The sequence below is a fragment of the Parasteatoda tepidariorum genome, chromosome 3 (genome assembly GCF_043381705.1).
Source record: "Parasteatoda tepidariorum isolate YZ-2023 chromosome 3, CAS_Ptep_4.0, whole genome shotgun sequence".
NCBI lineage: Eukaryota > Metazoa > Arthropoda > Arachnida > Araneae > Theridiidae > Parasteatoda > Parasteatoda tepidariorum.
This window is the reverse complement of record NC_092206.1, coordinates 101,596,159-101,621,956: the sequence shown is the minus strand read 5'-3', so window position 1 is coordinate 101,621,956 and position 25,798 is coordinate 101,596,159. Positions and strand designations below refer to the sequence as shown.

At 30.0% G+C, this 25,798-nt stretch overlaps 1 protein-coding gene and 1 long non-coding RNA gene across 2 annotated transcripts; one reads left to right on the top strand and one right to left on the bottom strand.

Moving 5' to 3' along the window:
- The first annotated feature begins 655 nt into the window (after positions 1-655).
- Positions 656-14,843, top strand: LOC107437244 (uncharacterized). The gene is made up of 2 exons (XR_002376619.3): positions 656-788; positions 12,880-14,843. It is a non-coding gene; the product is annotated as an uncharacterized lncRNA (long non-coding RNA).
- A 4,940-nt stretch (positions 14,844-19,783) lies between these two features.
- On the bottom strand, positions 19,784-20,188 carry LOC139425309 (uncharacterized). The gene has a single exon (XM_071179295.1). It carries the CDS (start codon positions 20,186-20,188, stop codon positions 19,784-19,786), a length of 405 nt encoding a protein of 134 aa, XP_071035396.1.
- Between the last annotated feature and the right edge of the window lie 5,610 nt (positions 20,189-25,798).

The following is a 25,798-nucleotide window of genomic DNA, read 5'->3' as shown; positions in this document are numbered from 1 at the left end:
GCTCAACAAACAATATAGACTACGGTGGGTTAACATGATTGGGGATTTTGAAACACTAAAAGTGAAAATCTAGAACACCCTGTTGAGGACGATTCTAAAGAAGGCCTTGTCCCTCAAAGGGTTGTCGAGTCAGTAAAGAAGAATGTATTCTGGATTGAAAACTCGAGCAGCGTTTATGAAGTTTAATACTGGTTGAAAAAAATTGGGTTCGCAAACGGGGATGGTTTATAAGAATTCTTAGAATTAAAAAAGCATAGGGGGGGGCTGTTGCAAAATAACAATTCTGCAGTCATTCAGTGATTGTTTGAACAATTTTAAATTTTCCAATCTTTGAGCAATTTATAGGGCCCTAATTGGTATTTCTTTATAGTTGCATAGAGATGGGGATTCATTTTTTGTACCCTTTGACAATAACGAGTTTTAAAATCCTTATAAAAATTTTAAAAAATATTATAAATATAAAAACGGCTTAGTGGATTTGTAAAATGATTACGTTTAAAATTTTCCTAATATAATCGGTAACTTAATGTGTGGAACTAAATCTGAATAATAGTTTAAAACTGGGATTTTTATACGACATTAACCTTTGATGTTGATTAAAAAGTATTCCTCCTCAGAAGAGAAAAATGATTGCAAAGCAATGGCGAGCGCATTCATAACGTGAAGTATTTGGCGACATCTATGGTAACCCTATCTCTCCTACAAGTGATAAAACTTGCTTTGAAGAGAATTCTCTATCATAAAGAGACACACATCGTGAGAAGAAATCGACATGTATTTTTGACAAGGTATAGCTTTTTTTATTTTCTTTAGAATTGTCATTCCATTTTGAATTTGTTCAAGACAATCTTTTCCGAAATAAAACGTTATCAAGAGCGAATCCGTAAGAAAATATAACTTTTTTTTAATCAGTGTAAATGTATTTCAACGCCGTACTTAAAGCACAAGCTATTCATTAAAGGTATAATTTTGGTTCAAATGTTTAGGTATTTATTATTCTAGAACATTTTAAAATGTAGCGTTTATCGGCAATTTTTAAATGATATTTCTTTTAAGGTACACTTAAATATATTTTTTCTTACATAAACAAATCATAGTATATATTTATATGAATATGCTTAAACAATTATGTGATGTAGTTTGTTACACGTGTTTGTTAATTTTTAACCTCTTAAGACTGCAAGTCTAATGCAATATGCAACATTTTATTTAACTTTCAAAAAATATTTCGAGACTATTTTTTTTATTCCCTACCGAAGCTATTGTCTATGTAAAAATATGATTAATTTTACCCTCGCTGGTTGGAGGTATTGATGACAATGAAAAATTATAAGAAAGGAAAGAAATTTTAGTCAAATAACCTCGTAAAATGTTCTATGTCTCTCTCTCTATATATAAATTAATGTCTGTGTGTGTGTCCTTTACGGATTTCTAATCCATCCAATCGAAAGCGATGAAATTTTTTATACAGATAGTTCGAAGCACAAGAAAGGTCACTGTGGACATTAGAATCTTCTACGACTAACCGTTCGAGCGGGATAATTGAAAAACGAAACAGTTCTGATTAGTTAAGCGTTAGTCATTGTTTTAAATTTTACTATTAGCGATACAGTTTTTTACGTATTTTAATGATAACAGCAGTTATGTTTTCTAGTTTATAGCTCTATTTGATCAAAAAAAGTTTATTGCACATACTTTAATATTTAATTATTTTTATTCGCTATGTCTGATATTTTCAAAGAACAACACTATAACGTGGTATCATTCGTGATTATGTCATCAAATTAATATTTGTAAAATTATCTTATACATCCTGCTTATTTTGTTTATAGTAATTATTTTAAAATATGTTTCTCTAAAAGTAAACAATTTAAAATCAGCGGTAATTAAAAAAGAGAAAAAAAATTAGCAATTTTTTCAAAGGCAAAATTAATGGAAAAAGGGTGTTAGATCGCTTAGAACAAACGTAAAAAATTGCCATACTATTATTGATGTTAATGATTGTTTATTAATTTAGATAATATAAGCACATTGAATTTAAGGAAATAAGCTATGTCCTTAAAATTCAAAATTAATGGAGTACAAGTACTTATTCGTTTAGACGAAGCGTAAAAAATTGCCATACATACATTGTCATACGACAATGATGTTTAATTTACATTGATTATATGTATTTTTTTAAACCGTCGTTAAACAGCCGAGCCAGTTTGTTGGATTTACGATTACTAAGATCCAATTCCGTAGCCTTGTAATTTTGGACCCAATCCAGAAGACAAGGGTACTCCTGAATCAAGTATTGGGTGAAATTTGCCTTCGTGGAGGTCTTTCTGATGGAATTAACCAGCATTTGCTTTAGATGGAGAGGATAACCTCCCATGGTTAGCCTGACGGCAAGGGGACTCTAACCCATGATCCGTCTACCACTGAGGATATTTTATGTCAGCACTGCGGTCGCTGCGAGCCGAGTGTGGAATTCGTATCGACCAGCCATAGCTAGGATTAAAGCCTTATAAGAATTTTGTTTCTTTTTAAAATTTCGGCTTTAGTTTATTGCCATGGATAAATGCATTTCTCACAAAACTCAAGGGTTATGTATGCAATATGTATAATAATATAGATATAAAATATATTATAATGATATTTTTGATGATTATTAAAACTAAACCTATACTAAGCAGTTTTAATACCTATACTGTGGAAATACGTGTTTTACGGCCCCTTGAAGGGAGCGTGTACTAGATAAATTTACTTGACAGTGGTAAATTTTGACAATCATAAGTTAACCGCGAGCAATATCATCACGTCATTACTGTAAATTCCTATGCCGATGGAGTGAACTACAGAAAGCGTGTTTTTCTTAATATAATAATGTAAAGCCACGGGAAAGGGCAACAAATAATAATAAATTTAAAGAATTGAAATTATTTCAGCTTCATGAATTAATTTAATAGAAAACCAGGTAAGTGGCATTTTCAGTGATCAGGGTAAGAAGAAAAAAAAGTTGTCTCCGAGCTATTTCATTACCGATATATTTGATAATTGTTTCTCTACTTTTAATTACCACTGCATGATGTGAAAATAATAATCATGCAAGCATATTAGTTATGTTAAGGAGAGAAGGAAAAGCTCTGTTGAATTAACATACCCATATTGATGCTTTCACCGATTCATAAATACTCTCTCTTCAATTGTTCAGTTTTGTGCATGATTTTGTAGTGTCGTTCATTGGGTATTCATCTAGTAAATGATAAATATAATTTTAGAGTGTTCTAAAAAGTCCGATTTCATTGATAATGTAAGCTTTTTATATAAAGAAATAATTAAAAGGGAATGTATGTAAATTATTATTTTTCAAAATGGACTAATAATTAAAAAAAGGAATTATTTGTGGCCTTTAAAATATAATTTTCATTTAGCGTCATGTAAAACAATTTGCTGATCACAAATATATTTCAATGACATTTATTTAGTTTCATGTTTAATTAAATACAAATACGTTTTAAAATGTGCAGTTAGTTTATATCAATAATAAAGAAGGACTTGTTCCACCCATGTTTTAGTAAATTTTTTGATCTAGATTAATTTACTCTTCATTGTATATCTATTAAAAAAAATTGCCGTCTTGTATTCAAAATTTATTAGATCCTGAATAAAAATAAGTAAAAATGTTTAAAAAGTTGCTAAAAGTATTTCCAAAGTGACTTTTTTTTATTTATTCGATTCTTCATTCATTTATCATAATGAAAAAAAATAAAAATCCCGATTCTCATTAATGGACATTAATTATTGTTCAATCTTACTTCAAGAAATAGTAAAGCTCTTCCAGCAGATTAAAATGCACTTGCAATCCATATTCTTTCGCCGAGCAATAAACATGAGATTTTTATATATTTGATAAGCTACGCACTGCAACACAAAGAAACTCAATAATTTTTTTTTTTTAATCAATTTTCAATCAAGTTTTATTCTGCCTTGATAACAGGTGAAAGAAAATTCGATTTTTTTCTCGAAATCTCTATTGAAGCATTCTTTTTTTCAACACTCATCATTTACAAGAATTTAAGGAACTGCATATTAAACAATTGCAGGGTTCAAAAATAAAATAGTTCTCTTTGAAACAATTCGAAAAGGGATAAAAGAAGAAAGTAAATAAATAAACGGAATGTTTTGAATTTTTAACGTACTATAAAGAGTTAACTTTCAAACTATACAAAACAAATAAATGAATCGGTATCTTCATTTGCATCAAATGGATTATTGGTTATTCAATTGTTTTAGGACATTAAAATTTTTAGTTATTTAAAGAAGTTTAAGATGAAGTGGTCTCGTCTTTCTCCCAAGAAATAACCAGCTATCCCTTATAAATATCTAAATTCCTTTTCTAGCATTTAAAAGGAATGCAAGATGGTGATTGCTTTTAATATCAAATTTTCAGATCCAAAATCAGTTTGTGTTAGCGAAGAAAAAAATAAGACAATCGGAATGGGTTCGAGAAAATTGTTGTTATCACTATCAAGAAGACCGGAGTACAAAATATCAAAACCTGTTTTTACAGGGTTGAAATTTAAAGGCTTTTCTAATAATCCTTATTCAGACTGATGCGCGAAGTCAAGCATCCCCAGATACGCTGGGTAAACCCTTTGATCAGTCTGCGAAAAGACAGAGGGTGTGCGGTATTGGTCCTTGTTAAACTATTAAATCGTAGAGAACTAGACTTTTTGCACTGATCGTCTGGCTACCAAAATTTGGATAATATGTCTTTGGATCATCCTCAGGAAAGTTCTCAAGACCGTCGCCAATAGCTCATTGCTCGACGCAAATAAAGTACTACTACAAAGAGAAGAATTCCTATTTTGTGCGATTTCCTCAAACAGAGGCATTTTATTTATAAAATAAATGTTATTACAATTCAGATTCTGTCAATAACATGTTTCTTTTCTCCTAAACTTTAGTCCTCTTTCAAAATAATAATTACAACAAAAAGTTTCCATGGCAATAGAACACATATTCTATTCTGTCTAAATTCAAAAGATGATTAAACAAGATTCTTTTTTTCAAACCTTATCGACATTAATACAGCTGTCGTGCTTCTCATTCATTCGAATACAGATTTTCTTTTATTTTTTCTTCAACTCATTTGAAGTGAATTATCTTTTCTTCAGTTTCTCTTGCTAGTTTTTAAAAAAAAGAAGGGAAAAAAAAGACAGTAGCTTGTACAGAACAAACAAAATTTTTACTTCTCATTCAACCTATTTATTTATCATTTAATTAAAAATAATAGTTGCGGATGATCATTTAAACTTACTAATATGCAATGTTTTCTATTATCCATTTCTTCAATAGTTGCATTCTTGCGTTATCATATCACAATTATATTCCTTATGTTTCTGTTCCCATAGCTTACAATCTGTTTCCGCAAAATGTTCGTAGCTGGTTTAAAGACACTTAAATAATAATAATGACACATTTCATAAGATTTCTCGTTGAAGCTCTAATTCCATAAACAAAATGATATCCTGAAAAATGTTGTAAAATTCTTTTATAGACGCTTCTAAAGTTTCGGAAAAATCTTAAGTAAAAGCAACCTTTTACAGTGAAAAATGCTTTTCGTTTGAGAGTATTCAAGCTAAAAATTGTAGTTTTCGATAATTTATAGCTTAACTCCTTCAAAATAGACAAAATATACGATATATGTCCAATTCTGAGAAAACTATATGGAAAAAAAAATATTCAGACCAATTGGCAAATGACACTTCGGATATCTTCCTGATCCGCCACTTCTTTATGTGTTCAACTTTTCGTTACATTTTATTTTAATGTAAAAAAAAAGAACCGTAAGACTTAGAAAATTAAAATGAAATCAGGTATGTGGGGTAAGGAGTACGAAGGAATAAAAAAAAAATAGAAATAACAATCGATCCATTAAATGGTGAGCATCATTGAAGCGCTGACTTGCAGGAATACAACTACAGAGTTTGAAAGAGCCATTTTCATTTATGAACTAAACTCAGTTTTTTTTCTTCTTCTTTTTCTTGAAATTTCAATTTGTTTAAGAGTGATTGTCGTTTTAAGTGATTTTTTTAGAGAATTTTTCTCGCATCTTTTTGTTCTGCGTTTCATTTTATTTTGCTACTTAAAATACTATCAGACTTAGAAACTTAAAATGACGAAAGTGTGTGGAAAATGTTGAAGAAATGCAATGGTATAAAAAAAAATTAAGATTTGAGTATGCGTTCAAGAATTAAGGTATTGAACTTTACTTTAAGGTATTGAAATATAATTACAGAATGGATAGACTGAAAAGGCTATTCTCTTTTATAAACTTTTATTTCCTTTATAAACACAATAAGAAGTAATCTATTTTGTTTACAACACATAAAGATAACCTTCTATGATACAGTATGAGCAAAAGAAGTGAGACTATTAAAAAACGCCCCAGTTCAGTGGGTTGTTCTTCAAATCCAGGTAATCGTCCATTTCGTTAATGTGTGTTTAAGAAATGGGTACGACTCAAAATGCGTATTTAAGAAAATGGACAAATGCGCCTTTTCAACCTAAATTTAACAACTAAACAAGGAATTTCGTTCTTACTTATTTAAACACTAAGCATCAGGATGACGAGATAAAGTTCCAGACTTCGTGATCGGAGGTATAATACAACTTTTCAGATGATATCTTCGTGTTCAGAACACTGGACGATCGCACGATGTCACTATTATAAAGTTATAGGAACCGTGAAAACCTTTTAAAAACAACCTTTTAAGTTTTTTTAAAAAAAAAGACTCATTTAAAAGAAATGTACGAAATGATTTAGATAAATGAACGACATTGCAAAACGAATTTATTTGGACCTATATGTTTATTCTTCAAAGGCAGAACTGTTTTCATAAGCGAAGATTTAAAAAGGAAGTCAAAATGGTGTGTTCATTTTCTTAAACAAACATTTCGAGTTATGCCCAGACTAAAAAGCTCACAGACAACGATATTAACAAAATATTTCTTTCATAAAAATATTATACATAATTATATAAGATTATACAATTATGTGAATGATTTTATGAAAGAAATTTTGTTAATATTATGAACTCACCATTTTGACTTCATTTTTAATCATCTTAATTAACAACTAAGCAAAATGATTTTTTTTTAAGATATCGACTTTTAAGGGAGGAAAGAGCAAAGACGCAACGCTTGGTGAGCAAAGCACGCAGGAAGTAGAATTAAAAAACATTTTCATCTTTTCTAATACTACAACAAACATAATACGATAATTAATCATTTAAAAATTCCCTGCAAAATAATACCATATTTCTTTTAATTCTGTCAAGAGAGAGTAAGGCGCGTAAGTCATAAAACACGCCAAAGGTAAAAAATACATCAGCCAAAACGATATTAATTATGCAGAGTTATAATTATATCAGATGACTGTGCTTCTATCCAATTTTCGTTTCGTAATAAATAAACTGAGATAGAATTGGAAAACAAAAGTTTGGTTTGTTTCCCAAGAAATGATGAACAATATTAAAGCAAAAATTATATTTTATCGGGATTTAAGATTAAAATAATACAATAAGTTATAAAATTTTCCAACGTTTCATCTCAATTTTTGATTTCATCTTTACCACCTCATTCAAATGTTTTTATTTATTTATTCTAAAGTTGAATTGGTTCAGTGATAAAAGAATGATAAAAGAACAATTTAATGAATAATTAAGAAAAAAATAAATACGTTGTTTGTTTAGCAGAAAAACTTGTCAGTTATGTGTGTGAATTTTTTTCTCCTTTTTTTTTGAGATGGGAGGGCAAAGTAATGTTTACAAAAGAATAAAGATTGAAGGAATGGGTCTACCACGATTGCGTCCTGAAATTTTCATAAAATTAAAAAGTAAAAAAAGTGTTTTAAATTAAATAATGGGTAGAGCTAATAAATTGACATAAAAAAAACATGAAAATGTATTTTATGACACCTTTCTCAGAACTTCTAAAAGTATTCAACATTTTCTCAGATCCTGTCTCAAAACAAAAGTTGTTGTAAGCGTTTATCTGGGATAACTTTTGCCTTTTTATGGAGTCACTTATGTCAATGACTTTAAAACATAAAATGCTACAATGAAACAACTGAAATATGATAATCACACCTTCATTCTATTTTCTTATGCAGATTTTTTCTTAATATTTTTTTTAAAAATTTGCTAAAAATGTTGATGTTAAAACGCCTGAAAACATCTTTAAGAAAATATTTTCATATTATACGATTTTTTATTCACCACGTGAAGGGATGCTGAAGAAGTTAAATGAATACTAAACTTTTTTAATAATACTACAAGTCAGAAAAACAAAAACAAAAAAATCAGCCTGAGTAACTTTTATTCTAACGATCGTATTTTCCTGTACTAAGTGCCAATCTTCAAATGATTGGGTTTAATCAATGAATGAATCAAGGTCACCAGCCTTCACTTCCATAATTGACAATGAAGGGGATGATGGATATACGACCACGGAGCAGATATACTACCGCAAAAGGGTTCTGTGAAGACGATGTCTTTCGATGATCAGGTGACGAAAACCCGCCGCTGATTTGGAATACCCGTCCTGTATCGTTTGCCACAAAATCGATCTTTTACCTCTTACCTCTTACAATTCGTAAATTATTAGTACCAAAACAATTGACTTCATGGTATTATCTAATGGTGACCACTATCTAAAGCTAATGCCTCTAATTTGATTTTACATAAAACATTTTCATAAATTAGAAATACTATTCTAGAATCTTCAGGGCCTATTTTAGTTATTTTGTCTATCGTACTTTTTCACATGATTCGTTTATTTTTTCTTTCTTTTCTTTTAAGCAAGAACGTCTCTATAATAAGAAGAGCTAATTTTCTTTTGCAACATTTTATCTAATCACCGTGAAATGGAATAATTTTGTACTGATCTAAAGTGTCATAAGGTATTGAAATGCTTACTTTCCCTCCACCTAAGAGATCGGTATGTACGATTTTAAATAAACTGATGGTATGTTTAAAAATGGATAACATCTAAATAACTGAATAAATACTTTGCTTTGATGAATACTAATATCTTAAGTAGATAAGTAATGATTATTGTAACTTAGTATAAAAGAATATCAGCTTTTGGATTAAAATAGTAGATCATTTCTTAAAAATAGAGATTATTTGGGAGAAAAACACACTGCTTCTTACATAAAGCTTACTTCACTTACTGCTTATCTATTTTTCTTAAATTCATTCAAATGGAAAAAACAGTTTCAATACAGTGTTATTTAAGTGAGACATTTATATTAATTTAGACAAAAACACTTTATGACGAGTTTTGTTCAACGAGGAAAATCGGATCCATCATAAAATCAAGCGCTTGAATGTAGAGAAAATTAGGAAATTTTGTTACAGGCCAGTTGTAGTATTTTTTATGATGGCCACTTTTCAAAAACGATTATATTTCATCCATATTATTAATATAAATAATGTAAGGCATTTTAATTGATAAACATTTTATGGGTAATAGGATAAATATTTTAAGGTGTTCAAGAAGGTCTTCATTTTAGAAAAATGTTAAGAAATAGAGAGAAATGAAATAATTTTCTGAATATTATAAAATATTTATAATAATTCTATATTATGAAGAAAAATTATTAAAATGCACAAACTGCGCATTTTTGATGGAAAAGACTAGCATCACAATTTCTTCACTAGTGTTTACTAATTCTTACTTGTAATTCTTAATTGGAACTTGCGTGTAAAGTTCCAATTAAGAATTGTGCGTACTTTAGCTTCAACATACGATTTTCGGCACTCGCAATTAAACTATCGAGAGAAAAAAATGCAGTATTTTTTTTTCCTGCTGCAACTCTATATTAACTATTCTTTTATAAAGCTTTGGATGAAGAAGAATAACTCTTTTTAACGATCCATTCTAATAAATATTCTTCATTGTGGCCGAGATCGTGACCATAGTTATCAATCAACAATCAAATTAAACATGGATCGATGTTCATAATGTTCGACAATGTCCCATCGCCGTAAGTCCGAAAAACGTCCAGTTTGGAGGACGGTTACCATTTACCACGCTTCGCTCGCCCTGAAATCAATCTTGGTAATTGGTTTTTCTTTTACCTTCTAACACATCACGTGAGCGTGACCAAACTGTCTGACACGCAGAATGTAAATGAAGGTAGCGGCTTCTATGCAAACCTTTATTTATTTATCAGATGGGTTACTTAACAATTCCAGATTACTGGACGACGATGCATAACGAGCACGTAATGTCTCTTTTAATTTTGAATTGAAGTGTTTAATTTGCGAAATAATCTCTTGATTGAGATTCCATTGTCTGCATTTGGCAGAGTGTTTATATTAAATATACTGACGCTTATGTACATGTTACGGTGAAACACCGAAATCTGGAGAATGTCTACATTCACCTGTGAATGTCAACATTCACGTAGTCGCTTGGTGTATGTCCGAAATATTTGCTCAATACCCTTATTTCTGATTCTCACCGGTGAATGTCAACAATCACATAGTCGCTTTGGTGAATGTCCGAAATATTTGTTATATCCAATTTTATATTAATTTATTCGTTAATATTATTATATTTACTTGATATATTTATATCTATTCTATATTTTAATTCTTACTGACGATAGTATAGAAGAAACATCAGTGTTTGGAGTATCGGGCAAATGTATACCGGGCAGTCGCACTTAACCTTAAAAAAACATCAGTGTAGGGTTAAAATATCGAATAAATGTAATTATATCCACGAATAAATTCATATCAAATCGAATGTAATAAATATTTCGGACATTCACCAAAGCATATCTGTGATTGTCGACATACAACGGTGAGGGTCCGAATGTACAAGAATGTAATGAAATATTCGATCTTTCACCGAAGTATTTGGTGTTTGTCGACATTCACCGGTGAAAGTCAACAACCACCGATTTCGGTCTTTCGCCATTACATATATATTTTTAAGAGAACCGCCCGTTGGCAGCAAAAACGGAAATATCAAGTGAATAAGCAGTCATAAGCATGAGAAGCAAAGTAATACCTATAAGTGACATACCTAAACAGGCTAATGTGCATCGTCAGTGGAGTCATCCAGTAAAACAACTTTTTTAAAACTAAGTTGCTTACACCTGAATGGCAAAGAATTAGCTGTACTTACATTTTATTTCGTTTTTAAAATACTCCATTTTTATTGATTTCGATCTAAAATTCATAAAGAAGCCTTTTGCACTAATAATTTCTTTTAAAGCAGTCATTTCGTGTTTCTAAATTTTTCAGAATAGTCTACTCTTTTGAGACTTATGTTGAATAGTGTAGCTTAATTATTAAATCAAAATTTTCATTTTACCACTTTGTGAAGTCATTTTAGTCCCCCTTTGTCAATAATTAGCTTTAAAAAAATGAACGGTGATGGCTAACTAATATTCAGCAAAATTTTCCTTATTTCCCAACCATTATATATCATACGCATTTTAAGAGAAATTATTGCGTTTCTTAAAAAAAATATCAGCACACTATTACTGACAACGGAGATGCATAATTAATTGTGGTAATTAGGTACCTAACCATAAGTGGGATGATTATAGGAACGGAATAGAATCGAACTGTACATATGTTACCATGAATGACCGAAATCAGGAAAATGTCGACTTTCACTGGTGAAAGTCAACAAAGTCGCTTTGCTGAATGTCCGAAATATTTGTTATATCCGACTGGATATTAATTTAATCGCTGATATTATATTCGATATTTTAATATCTGCTGAGGACAGATTAGGAGAAACATCAGTTTTCGGAGTACCGGGCAAATGTATATCGAGCACTTCACTAGATCTAGTATAAATTTCGAACATTTACCAAACGTCACCATGTGATTGTCAAATGTCACCCATTTCAGTCATTCACAGTAACAAGGTTTCACCGGATGCTGCATAAAGTTTTATGTTTTAAAAACTTTATTTCACAAAGAGTATACCACCGTTTTTGTAAACAAAATACGTAAGTAACCAGTGTTGAGAAAAGCGAATTGCGTAAGAGAGATCAGAAAACAAGTTTGAGGGCTGGTGATCATGTCCGAGCACGCTCAAAGGACATTTTAAAATGGGGTCTGAGAATGAGACAATAATGACGGATGAAATAATTTCAGGTCATATACAATCATGACAGGTAAATAGAAAATATGGAAGAAATGGGTAAACATTTAGGAATTCTAAAAATGGTGTGTATTTATGCCTGATTTCAAAGCGTTGATGAAACAAATATTAAACCTATAGGAAATCTTGCAGCTGGCCTCTTTTTTTAAAGGATTAAAAAAAAAAAAAAAACTGTTAGTATTAATAAAATGATGGCATTTCATTTGAAACATTTCTCGAAATAGGATGAACATTTCTAAATGGAAAAAACTTTAAGAAAACAAGTTAGAAACAAAGTAATTATCAGAATATTATAAAATATTCAGAATAATTGATAATTTTATTTTTATTATTGATAATAATAAGTCCTGCGCAACACCTCCTGGAAAAGAGAAGGCCTTTGCACGAACCTTTTCAGTAGTCCGAAGGAACGTACATAACTGCGCACAGTGGGGAAAATTAAGAATGGAGTCGACTTTCGCACTACTAAACTGCACTTGGGGGGGGGTGATATGAAAGATGTTACAGCACTCCGTCTACTAAAGCAGCGGTTCCCAAAAAGTGTTCCGCGGAACTCTATGGTTCCGTGGGAGGGTCGCATGAATTCCGAGAGTTTGAAAAAAAATTTTTAAACCAATAATGAGTTTTGAAACTTATAATTATTCTCTTTTCTAGTAGGTGTTGCCCTCAAAACTTTTTTTATTCTAATCCTTTTAGACAAAAGAAGAAGACATTCAAAAAAATATGAATTAAAGGAATGCGTGGAAGTCTGTTGCTTCCCCTCTACTCGGCGACTGTTCTTCTACTTGTAACATCTCTCTATTACATGACTGGAGCTTGGAAGCGGATTTTTGACTCCAGAATCATCACGGGCACCAAGATCAGACAACTCAACTCTATCGCTAACAATCTCTCGCGTATCATTATGGCCACGGAGACTGAATCGGCCATGCTGAATAAAGACATTAATCGCTTCTTGAAAATTGTACAAAAACAAGTGGAACATTTAAAGACAAAAACTTAATGAAATAAATGACCACGACATGTGGACTGGCTGCCATTCATAAACATGAGAGTCATAGAATGAATCATTGTAAAGACTCAAGAAACAAACACGAACTCTTGTTTGTACAAAAACAAGAGTAAAATAATGTGACTAATAATCGAGTTGAATTGGTAATCATCTTCTTTCTAAAACACGAATTTCGTTCTTTTTGTTTAAACAGGTTGTATCGTTTCTTAAATCCCAAAAGAATTTTCATAGAATCTTTCCTATTCACTCTTTTTGAACTTATTTATTTAATATTTATCCTGCTTCTCATGGCTGAATATCGACGGAAAAATTCTTCTTCCTTTAAGAACTGAATAAAATAAAGTCCTTTCTTTTACCGATAATAGTAAGAGGAAGAGTTTTTCCGTGTGTGTCCCTCTTACATTTCTTGAACCGCCTGCGCTAGGGTCCCAAAAATAAAGGCAGCAGGCAATTTTAGTTGCCCTTCTTAAAATCGTTCAAACATTTCAATCAGCCCTTTTGGAAGAAATGTCTGAAAAATGCATTTTTCTCACTAGTTTAGCATTAGCCATTGTTATAATGTAGACGATTATGTTTTTCCCTTTTTCAAATATTTAAAATATAATGCTTGTTTTTGTACAGCTCTTTATAATTAAAAGAGGAGTTCATGGCACGTTCTTTATCGTTAATTCGTAATGTCAGGTACACGCGAGGACAACCATTTCTAAAGTTATCTGAACAACGAATTCCCTATGTAAAAGCTTCACTCTATGAAAAAAAAATAAAAACGCATTTATTTTGCTCATAGAGTGAAGCTTTTGAAGCACATTTCTTTAAAACTTAGTAATCTGAAACCAACAATAATTGAAATAAAATCTACAGTTATGAAGTGAAAGTCAATAAGAATGGAGAAAAGGAAAACCGTAAAAAATCTATTATTGTCACTAATGATGCTTCATAATAATTTTGGTAATAGATGCCATTGAAAATAAATACCAAATAAACTAAAATAGAAATAGGGTTTTTACAAAAACTTATTCGGATTGAAATTGCATCGATTATGGTAAATTTTAACAAACCGAGCAGCCAAATGATACTGAATCTAGTGGATGAGATAAACTTCAACAAAAAAAGATCCACTGTGAAAGGCAACAAATAATGATGAGTCAATTTCCTTGAGTCCTGCTCCAAGAATTTCTGACACTGCTATTCGAAAATAGCCAGTTTAATAAATGATAGAAGAAGAGTTGATAGCATATTTTTGTTATTAACATACGATTTCGCGTTGAATTAAAACAAACTTTTCATTTTTATACAAAATATTTTCCACTGAATTCATATATTGTAACATTTTCATCGAGAAATGAAAGTTTATATGAAATATACATTTTGGAAATTAAGAATCTAATAAAGTGGTGCACTTTAAGCAAACAACATTGAATGTTCCCTGTAAATAGAGAATTGTGAGAGTTTATTATTCTTTAAAATTGTAACTTTTTTATTGTTTTTCTTTTTTATGTTAGAATTATTTAAAGTATTGATAAAGAATTGTTATTAAATAAAGAATAATGACGCCACGTAATAACCATGAACTGCAAAAAGTTGATTGTTTACTTTTCAAAGAATGAAGGAATTTGGATCACCCAAAAAATAAAAATTTTGTTATTTATTTAGTTTCTATTAATTGAGCATGGAAATGTTTTGTGTCATTGCCGTGGTCGCAGATTATTTACCTTTATTTTTTCACTCTCTACAAAGAACGGGTAGTTTATAAACAGAAGTGGAAAAGTTTTCAGGTATACTTACTTTAATTTGTATTCAGATATGCCTGAATGAATGTGACGACTTTGTATAGTTTGAAATGGCGTGTCTATCAATATCTTATGATACATTTATATACAAAGTGTCCAAAGAGTATGGAAATCTCAAGAAATACACATAGGATCAAAAATTTAAGCTGAAAATGTTTTCAAAAGACGCATTCAATAAGAGAAAATTTGAAGCTCCAGACTCGGTTTCCATCGACCTTCTGAGAATATTTTTACACGTCAGCACTGTGATCGGTGCGAGCCGGGTGTGGAATTCGCGTCGACCAGCCATTGCTGGTATTCGAACCCTGTTCACCTTATTGGAAGGCAAGGTTCTGTCCCCTGAGCTCTCTCGTGATATTTTAATGTACAACCGTTGTTGAACAACCGACCCAATTTTTGGATATACGACTGCTAATGTTCAACTCCGTAGCCTTGTCATTTTGAACTCAATCCAGAAGACAAGAGAACTCCCGGTTCGAGTCTTTGTCTTTGTGGGGACTTTTTCATGGAACTGACCAGCATTTACATTACATGGAGAGGAAAACCACGGAAATCTGCCAAAGTTAGCCTGACGGCAAAGGGGCTCTAACCCCTGATCCGTCTACCACTGATTATATTTTACGTCAGCATTGTGGTCGAGGCGAGTCGGGTGCGAAATTCGTATCGACCAGCCATTGCTAGGATTAAAGCCTGGTTCACCTCATTGAAAGGCGAACGCTCTATGCCCTGAGCCACTATGGTTCGATTACATGCATTAATTGAAATAAAAACGTATCCTATCTACTAAAAAGCAAAGTAAATGGAGAAAAAATAACGTTTTGGGGATATTATTATTCGCCATATTATAATTGATACCATTGGATTGAATCCAGTTCACCTCATTGGAAGGGAAGCGCTCTATCTCCTGAGCCACCACGGCTCTCTCGTGATATCTGATTCTTTCCATGCTTTTCGGACAACTTGTAGACTTTTACTATCTTCATCCACGAAAACTCAAGTGTACAAACCTTGGAATCAGCTCACTTATACACTATTTAAAACCAGCATTTTAAAATCAAATGCGTATTAGAAATTAGTTATGATGAGTGATACACTCGTTTAACACCAAAAATTTGAAGAAAACTAGTTTTAAATCTTTGGAATGATCGAAATAACCAAATACAACCTTTCGGTAACATAAACTTATTTGAGAAATCCATTACAATTGTTTCAAGTAAAGCTTTATAAAATGAGCATAATAAATAAATAAAAATGAATGAAATCAGATTCAATGGAAAAAAATTGCTTTATTTATCATTCCACTAACATATTGGAAGCCCTCCACTATATATAATGCACAATAAAAATTGCAAGTTCAGATTTAAGCTACAAAGTGTTTTTATATGAGTTCTAAAAAGAATTATATGGAATGCAAAGAGTAGAGTGAATGAAAGGAAATAAAATTAAATTGTATAAAATAATTAACATCTTCAAACTAATTTTTTTTGAATTCCGATAAATAAAATAAGTAGCGTTTTACAAAATTCATAATGCACATTTTCAATATTAAAAACGTATAAACTGAAATCCCGTGAACATACAATTCGATTTTCCCGAAAGAGTCCAACACAGAGTGAGCCCTTTTTATGATTTTGACGCTGTGTTTCAGACTACTAATTATAAAAGCGTCTTCTAATCACCATGACAAGACCACATAGACTAACAATATATTATATTATTAATCAAGATTTGCTGCAATGGACTCTCATACAACTGTTACGTTCAACTGACCTGATTTGTTTCAGATTCACCAGATTTTGTTCAGAAAAAACTAAGCAGTTGCATTCACCCCTCTTATAATTAATTTTTAGAATGTAACTAGCTTTTTTTTCTTCCTTTCCTTGCAGCAGTTTTTCATAGTATCTCTAAAAAATGATATTCTGCTTGTTACAAACAACAACAAAAATGCATAAAATCAATTCAAATTTTAACACAATACAAACACATTAGAATTCATAAATCATACTCCAAAATTAACTTTCATTTCCCTCCGGCTAACAAAATTTCTTGACTATTATATTACGTAGCAGATGTGTGGCCTACGGGATTTGTCTGTATGCGGCCCTCTGACTCATAAGGTTGATGAAACCTAGATTAAAGTTTGGTTTTAATTAGACTAAAAACTAACAGGCAGAATAGAAAAATGCTTCGCACAGGGAACTGTTGGATTTTTCAATCAGCTTATGGCATTAATATAAGGTGAGAACAATCTCAGAGGGAATAAAATAAATACATTGAAACATGCCTTCATTTAACAGTGGTTCCCAAAAGGTATTTTCCGTGGCAGGGACACAGAGGACCTTTTTAACCAGTAATGATTTTTGAAACGTATTTATATTCAGCCAATAATCTAAAGTTTACTTAATATTTCGGTTACTTTTATGAAATTATTAAAGTAAAATGTCAAAAAAAAAGCAAAATTCAAATAAGAAACCCACACTATATTGAATTAATTATAAAAAGAAAATGCATTTATAAAAAAAAAACTGCCATAGTATTTCTCCATTCAAAATAAAATAACCAAATTCAAGACTAAAAATGTTTCTCTGATAAACATATTCATCGTTAACTATGACTTTATTTTTTGAAAACTACATTTGAGCTTATTTTATTCATTTTTAGCTTAAGCATAAACCAAAAACAAATTCAGAACTTAGTTAGAAGCCGCTACAGACCCGTGAATTCAACGGTCTGATATATATTCCTTAAACAATTAAAAAACTTATTTCTTCACATTTTCAAAATAATTAGTAATATTTCTTTGGCTATTCGCAGCTCCTAAGGAACTTTATTTAAAGAGTCGAGATTTCTGATTCCACAACCAAATAGGGAACTCTTATGACACATGTAATTTAGAAGTAACTTATTTCTAATAATTCTTAGTCCAGCAGTGGACTGATCGTTAAGACACGGTTCCCAGCAGATCACCGAAGTCAAGCATCACTGGCTACGGTCAGTGTGCGGGTGGGTGACCACTTGGATCAGTCTGCGTAGGGACCGAGGGTGTGCGGTATTGGTCCTCGTTAAACTGTGCTACCGTAAAGTGCTCGACTTCGCGTGCAGGTCGTCGGGCTACCGAAGCGGGGGTGCCATCCCCTCTGCAGAGGATCAAAATTGTGATGGCATGTCTTCGGATCTTCCTCAGGGATGTTTCCCAGACCGTCGCCAATAGCCCATTGTGCAGCTCTAGTGCGACGTAAATGAACTACAACAATCTAATAATTCTTATATTCATTTTTTTTTCTAATTGACAGAATTTTTTAAAAATCAAAACAATAACGTATGAATGAGTCATGAATATATCGTGTTCGGGGATTAAATAGAAAACTGATTGAGAAAATTTGGATAGGGTTATCGCGATATGGAGAGTGACAGGTGCCATAATTTTTAAAATTTCTTTAATTTCATAGATTTAAAATTTTCACTCATCCTTAATCCAGTTATAATTAAATTAAATCAATTATTTCATTTTCATCATATTCTGTAAAAAGCTAATAAATACTTTTATTGGCACTATTTTTAACAATTAAAATTTTTAATTCAATTACAAGTATATTCAGAGTCGCGATTAATCGAGTATCAAAATTTTACTTCATGTTTTAGATGCTTTATTTCTCTAACCACAAAATATTACATTTTTACGGTGTTTTGAGTGGTAAAATTGTAGCCAGATTTATTATTAATAAACGCGGGGTTAGCTGTATCTAAATTTTGAATCTCTTCTCATGCTCCTAAGCCTCCCTTAGCAATTACGCATTCATTGACAATTTGAATTTTTTTAGGCTTTTCAATGTTAAGGAAAAAAATGAATGCGTAAAGAAAATCTGTTCCTCTCTGTTAAAGGAATGATCTAATATCTTATTTTGTCAATATATGTTTTTGAAGTTATAAATGTGGTCGTGTTTGTTAATTTTAATAATGAATAAGGATGATTTTCCTTATATTGGTGCAAAGACAATAAACAAAATTTACACCATAATTATGATACTATAATAAAGTGTTTACTTTTGCCAATACATAATATGGAACATACATAACGTAAGCGAATCATTAGATTAGACATCATAAAGTTGTGATAGGCATTTAATAAAGTTGTGGCCAATAAAGTTGTGAAAGGCATTTAAATGAAAGCTTGTAGTAACCATGTTTATTTCTATCCAATACTTACAATTATTTCAACTTTTATAAATGCCGCAATCATTATTATTTGTTTAAAGTCAATTAACTTTATAGTATGATATAAATAGGGGCCATTTAATAACGCAGAGTTGTAGTACAAAGCAGCTAAAAAATTAATGATGGAATCAATCTAAGATCTTTTAAATAAATGTAAAATTCAACGTCACTTAACTTATGAAACTTGAATAAAAAAATTAATCAAGTCACGAAACTGAAATCAATTGTGTATTATTTTATAGACGTCCTGTATTTATAGAATCTTTACAACTAGAACAAACCACTGATCGGTTTAGTGAGAAATATTTTGTTTTTGTTTTGTTTCTTTCGGTCAGGTTTATAAAAATTCCACAATTGTAAGATTCAAACAATGACTATATCGGGGTGCGTAGTCAAATTTTTCAACAAAAAATAAGCGCTCTTCAAGCACTCAAAAAATATTTTTAAGCACTTAAAAAAAGTATCATAATTAGGCCAAGTTTTTGACAATTGGCGGTTTTAACCATCATGTCAAAAAAAAATCTCTAGACTATTGTCAAAAATCCAAAAGTTTGGGATAAGGATAATTATTCTCTTCTTCTTCTCATTGGCACGGCAGCCCAAGATGGGCCTTAGCCTTCTCAACAAGCCTATACCAAGACATTCTTCCCTTAGCCAAGGTTCTCCAGTTTATTATCTTTAAAACTTGAAGATCCTTTTCAAGGCAGTCTAAAAATCTTAGGTTTGGCCGTCCTCTTTTTCTTGTACCTATTGGCCTGGCACTGAAAACTTTTTTTGGTTGTCCTGCTATCTCCATTCTTATAATGTGGCCTGCCCATTTAATCCTTTGAATTTTGATAAATTTAATGACATCAGGTCCTTTATATGCTTTGTAAGGTTCCGTGTTTGACCTTCTGAACCAGGTACCGTATTTACTTATTCCACCAAAAATGCTTCGCAGTATTTTTCTCTCAAATCTAGCTATCATATTTTCATCTCTACGGGTCATTGTCCAGGTCTCACATGCGTATGTAAGCACCGATCGTATAAGACATTTATAGAGTAACACTTTTGTTTTTCTTTTTATTAGGCTTGACTTAAGATATTTTCTTTGACCATATTTAGGATAATTATTGGCTATAATAAATATGAAGTATTAAATTAACATATACGTAAAATTACAAGTGTTCCAACAATTTATGTTCTTGAAATATTTTAACGTAAAACTCTTTATGTTTTGAAAATTACTGTCAAAAACCCAAATTTTGGTGTAGGAAATATTAAATATTTATGAATAAAAATGTGTAAAATTGCAATTTATCCAATCCCTTAATTTGTTTAAGGCGACAAAAGGCTTTCAAATTTGTTTTTTTTTTTGAAATTATAAAGGGATTTGCTTGAAATTTTCAGGATACATTTATATTGCTAAAAACAACTTTTATACAAAATTTCAAAAAAATATTTCAAAATTTAAAAAGTTAAAAAATTTAAATTTTTCAATTTTTTATGTTTTTTTATATTACTCCTCGCGTCTGAAATTTTGTCAAAATGACAAAATTCTCTTAAAATATTACATATTAGGTAATATTGAAAAAATTGTTGGAAGTACTTTTTTTATTATAGAAACAAATAACATTAAAAAAACAGTAAAACACCTACATTTTTAGGAAAAAATCATGATACCTCTATAAAATATCATGTATAAAAAAAATACTATTCACTTAATTCAAAAAACTTTTCCAACAAAATGTTAATAATATTCATAAATATATAGCATTAAATTCTCAGGTCAATAGAATGAAAATTCATTACGCTGGAACAGTTTGAAATTTGTAAATTTGTCAAAAAAGACATTTTGAGAAAAATGACATTTACTACTTTTTCATTGCAAATTTTACTTCTGAACAAATATTTCTTGTTTTTAATATAAATACCTATAAATATTGTCTAATGAACTAGTTTAATAATTATATACTTTAAATTTTTTTAAAAAAATTAACAAAATATTCAACTAATTTAAAATTAATTTTAAACTAAACTAATTTTAACAGTTACCTGCATTCAAAAAAAGGTAAACAAAGGGGTGTGGTCAAAACTGAAATGGTCATAACTTCATCAATTTTGCTCTTATTCCAGAAATATTTTTTTCAAAATGTTCAGTTAAATGCCTAAATTTTAAAAATATAAAATATCGATTTTTTGACAAATTTTTGCTTCTTTGAAAGTCCCTTGTCACCTTAATTATTAAAAATAAAGTACAAAAACAAATTTACTTCCATTTTAACTCCTCCTTTCCAGAAACCAAGCAAATTACAAAAAACGCCCTCAGTACTCCAACTTCATTTTTCAGTTTTGTATGAATAAAATCGAAATTTGATACTGCTCTTTCAATGGATGCTCAGCTAGCTGTATAGACTAGAACGTTGACCTACTAAACTATTGAAACATTATAAAATAACATATAATTAGGAAATTTATTCTAATAACTGAACTAAATATGGATGGTAACTTAATTAAACCCTTGAATGGATTGAATTAAAAAATTATTAACTCATTTAAACAAGCATTTATATTTTTTGTAAATTACAATTAGTTTACTTATCAAGGAATATATTATATTTATTGAAAAAGGTCATGTACATATATACAGGAGTGAAGAAAATTCTCAGTCTCTAATATTTCCTAGTTTACAAAATTCCTTCTTTTTTTTACTGAAATTTCCCCCCAAATTTTTCTTTTAGAACAACAATTTAAAAAAAATATTTTTGGAAAAAATATTATGTTAAAATAGTAATAATTTATTAAATTCCAAGTCCCACTTATAAACTTAAGGATTTCCAACTATTGATACACAGATTGATATTTAATGTTTTTCAAAAAGGAAAAATTTGCAAAGTGACACATTTTTTAACAATAAAAAATTTGGTAGGAATTTTTTTAGGATGACAATTTTCCTTTGGCTGCCTGAATTTCCCCCCAAAACCTCATTTAACAGAACCTGATAATTTTTTTATAAATTGAGATCAGACAATTATTGGCGACTACTTTAGTTTTACTTAATCTAAAAAATTTGCCTAAATTGTGGTATAAATAATTAAAATCAATATTTAGATTCATAATAATTAACAACTCATAGTTATTACTTGTAATATATTAAGACAGTGTTTCCCAAACTTATGACTTCTGTGCACCCTTTCTAAATTTTTCGTAACGCTGTGTACCACTAATAAAAAATTGCAAAAAATAGCCAATAGAAAAATACGTAATCGTAATTTTCATGGCTAGCTTTGTTTTTAAATAAAAATTTTTGAAATTTTCGTTTGTTGCAAGATGTTTTGCATAGGAACGCGTACCCCTGGGGGTACGCGTACCACACTTTGGGAAACACTGTATTAAGAGAACCTTTTAGAAAAACAAATTAATAATTTAAAGATTTTGGCTACATTTTTTTTAAATGATGCAATAATATAAATTATAATTACTAAATATAACTTATAATGTCTTATAAAATGACTCCAATATTAATAAAGAAATTTGTCCCAGGTTTTTGACAGTTTTTATCAGATTTTGACACTTTTCGACAAGTTTTTTAAGATGTCAAATCAAAAACCAGTTTTTGACATCAAAATCTCAACTCTGTATTTAGGATCTGTGCACTAATCAAAAACCAATTTTTGACATCAAAATCTCAACTCTGTATTTAGGATCTGTGCACTAATCAAAAATTTTTCTTCTTTCTATTGTTGAAAATTCTTCATAAAAACATTAACAAGATGCAAAATAATATCCTTAACATGATCATGATAAAATAACTAGTTTCTGACAAATAACTCTTTTTTTTTTATTATATTAGCCACCATAAAAACAATTTATACACAATTTTAAAGATATTCAATATTAAGTGGCTCATTGTATTTTTAAATTAATAATTACTTTATTTAATTACGTAAAATAATTAATTTAAAATTATAATTAATTTAACTATTATTTAAAAAGGTTATCGAGCTATTTTTTAAATTTAAATAAGAGTTATTCGTAAAAGCATTCCACAAAACATTAACAAGTTTAATATTGTAGATCATACCGAATTTATAAAGATATGTAAAGAATTAAGCAAACTAAAAAAAACATTATAAATTCATATTACAAATGTAAATTAGTGAAAGGCCCCTAAAAATGTTTATTATTATTTGTTACTTGGTCCAGTATTTAAATTTCTTTAATGAAATGTTTAAAAATGTTTTAAATAATTTAAAAATGTAAATACAATGAGCGTTGAAACAAAACATTTTTACCCTACCTTCTTAATTTTAAACAAATCTGAGATAATTGAATTTTTTATTTCAATTGGTTTTAAATAAAATCATTAAGAGATGAAATAAAGTTTTTTGAACAACAAATCAAATTTTTTTTTTTTACATAACTAAAGATAAGATTTTTTTTTGCTGCATTTAAAATATTAAAAGCCCCTCACTTCATACTTTTTAAAAATCTTGCCTCTAAATATCATTGAGTTATCTCATAAAACAACTTAAGAATAATGAAAATTTTAAAAGTAATAATATAATAAAAAGTATTAAGCAAAAAAAAGTAATAAAGTACAATAAAAAAATTACAAAAATTTTATGCAATTGGTCGGCAAAGTAAAAATATTACGCTTAAAATTCTCAATTAAATTGTAAATTTAATGAATAAAAGGGTGATGGAAAATTTGAGGTCATGAAGTTTTGGGATTCTTGAATGCTCTGGGGATCCACATGAAAATATTTAATTAGAGAGTGATCCCAAAGATTATGGTACTGATCTCTAAATAGAATATCTCGAGAAGGCCATTAGCTTGCCCCAATGACGATGACGCGTCACCAACGATGAAATTAACAAGAGAAATAAAATTTTCTATTTCTATTAGAGGAAAAAATTGACAACGTTCAGTTGGTCCTCGTAATCAGCGAAAATTCGAAAATTTTTTCGTTAAAAAAAGCCTGAAATTAAGAATCTCTTGTAAAATGCAGGGCAAAAATCCTTCCCACTGAATTCAGTTAAGTATACGCGGATCCGCAAGTATTTCATCTAATGTGTAAAACGATAATACGCTACGGACCCAACGGTACGCCGAAATAGATTGGGATTGAATCAATTGTGAAAACGTTGAATAGAACAATGTCTTTCAGCATACTTCGTGGCGAAAATCAACATGGTAAAGAAAAATATCTTCTTTTGGAAAAGAAAAAAAAGCACCTTTAAGCAATTTTTAAAAACGCTACGCACCCTGTATGTTTTCATTGAAAAGTCTCAATTCTCTAAAAAAATTAAGCAATGATGTTATATCGCCCTCGTTAGGCCTTTGTATTTTATTTAAAATTATGAATTAATATTTGTAAAATAATCCAAATTTGATTGGTTGAATATGAGGACCATCCACAAATCGAACTAAAGCGATTAGAATATCGATCTGAACAGTTGTATAAATATTTTCAGGAATTTATATTAATGTATAAATATTTTCGACGCACCATTCCTTTATTTACAATTTACTAAAGATGCAGTGAAAACTTGTGTAATGGAGATTATTGTTGCGAAACATTCGTTAAATCCATTAGTACAGTACATTGAAAATAATTTTAATTCAATCACGGAAATTTTCAAAAATAAATATAAGGCTTAGGGTTCCTTTCAGCAGCACATTTGAAATATCAGTTTTGTTTTTCGTCGAATTAAATCCGATTAGGAGTTCAATAAATTATAACACAGAAAAGTCATTCACTTTCCCCCCCCTCTATCTAAGATAAGAAGATCTATAACCCCTCTATCCACAACGGTGCAACTGATATTAAATAGTATGCCTAACTAATGCACAGATTTTTCCCCTTTCAAAATCAAGGTCTGTTATTTTTTTTATGAGTGCTAAGGTTATACACAGTAGAAAGTGAATTTAAATACCACCATTCCTTTACCATTTCTTTTTTGTCGGATTTACCAGAATAGGATGTCCATTTTCATGAAAGTTTGGATTGATTTTTTTTCTTCCAGAGACTATTTTGAACAAAATGGCGACACATTGAGTATAAAACGCCTTTTATATTGATGCTTAATAGTCATCAAAGACGTAATCAACAACATCTCAAATTCGATAAAAAATTACATTAGTAACATACATACTTTTAATCAAATGTAATGAAAATTTATGAAGTTGTTTCGTTATGCTAGTATAAAAAGCACCATTTAAAGTTTGAAAAATCTTAGCCTATGTACATAATCAGTCGAATAGTTCCTGAGGAATCGAACTTTTAAAAAGAAATTTGATTTCAGTGGAAAGAATCGACCGATTTAGAGCAAATTTTGTATTTCGCCAAATAAAATGATATTCTTTAAAATGTGTATGCCTTACAATTTAAGAATTTTTCCAACTTCTTTTAAATAAAAATGTATCGATTTTGTGCATGCGATTATCGGATAAATGAATTTATTAAGTGTGAGCAAAATTTTTCATGTCGCTTAAAAATTTCTAGAGAGGACGACGAAATACACAAGAAGTCGAATTTACTTTGAGGGGTTCAAATTTTCCACCAACGAAACCATTGGATCCCTATTTTGAGGTTCAGAAATTAAAGAAGTTTAT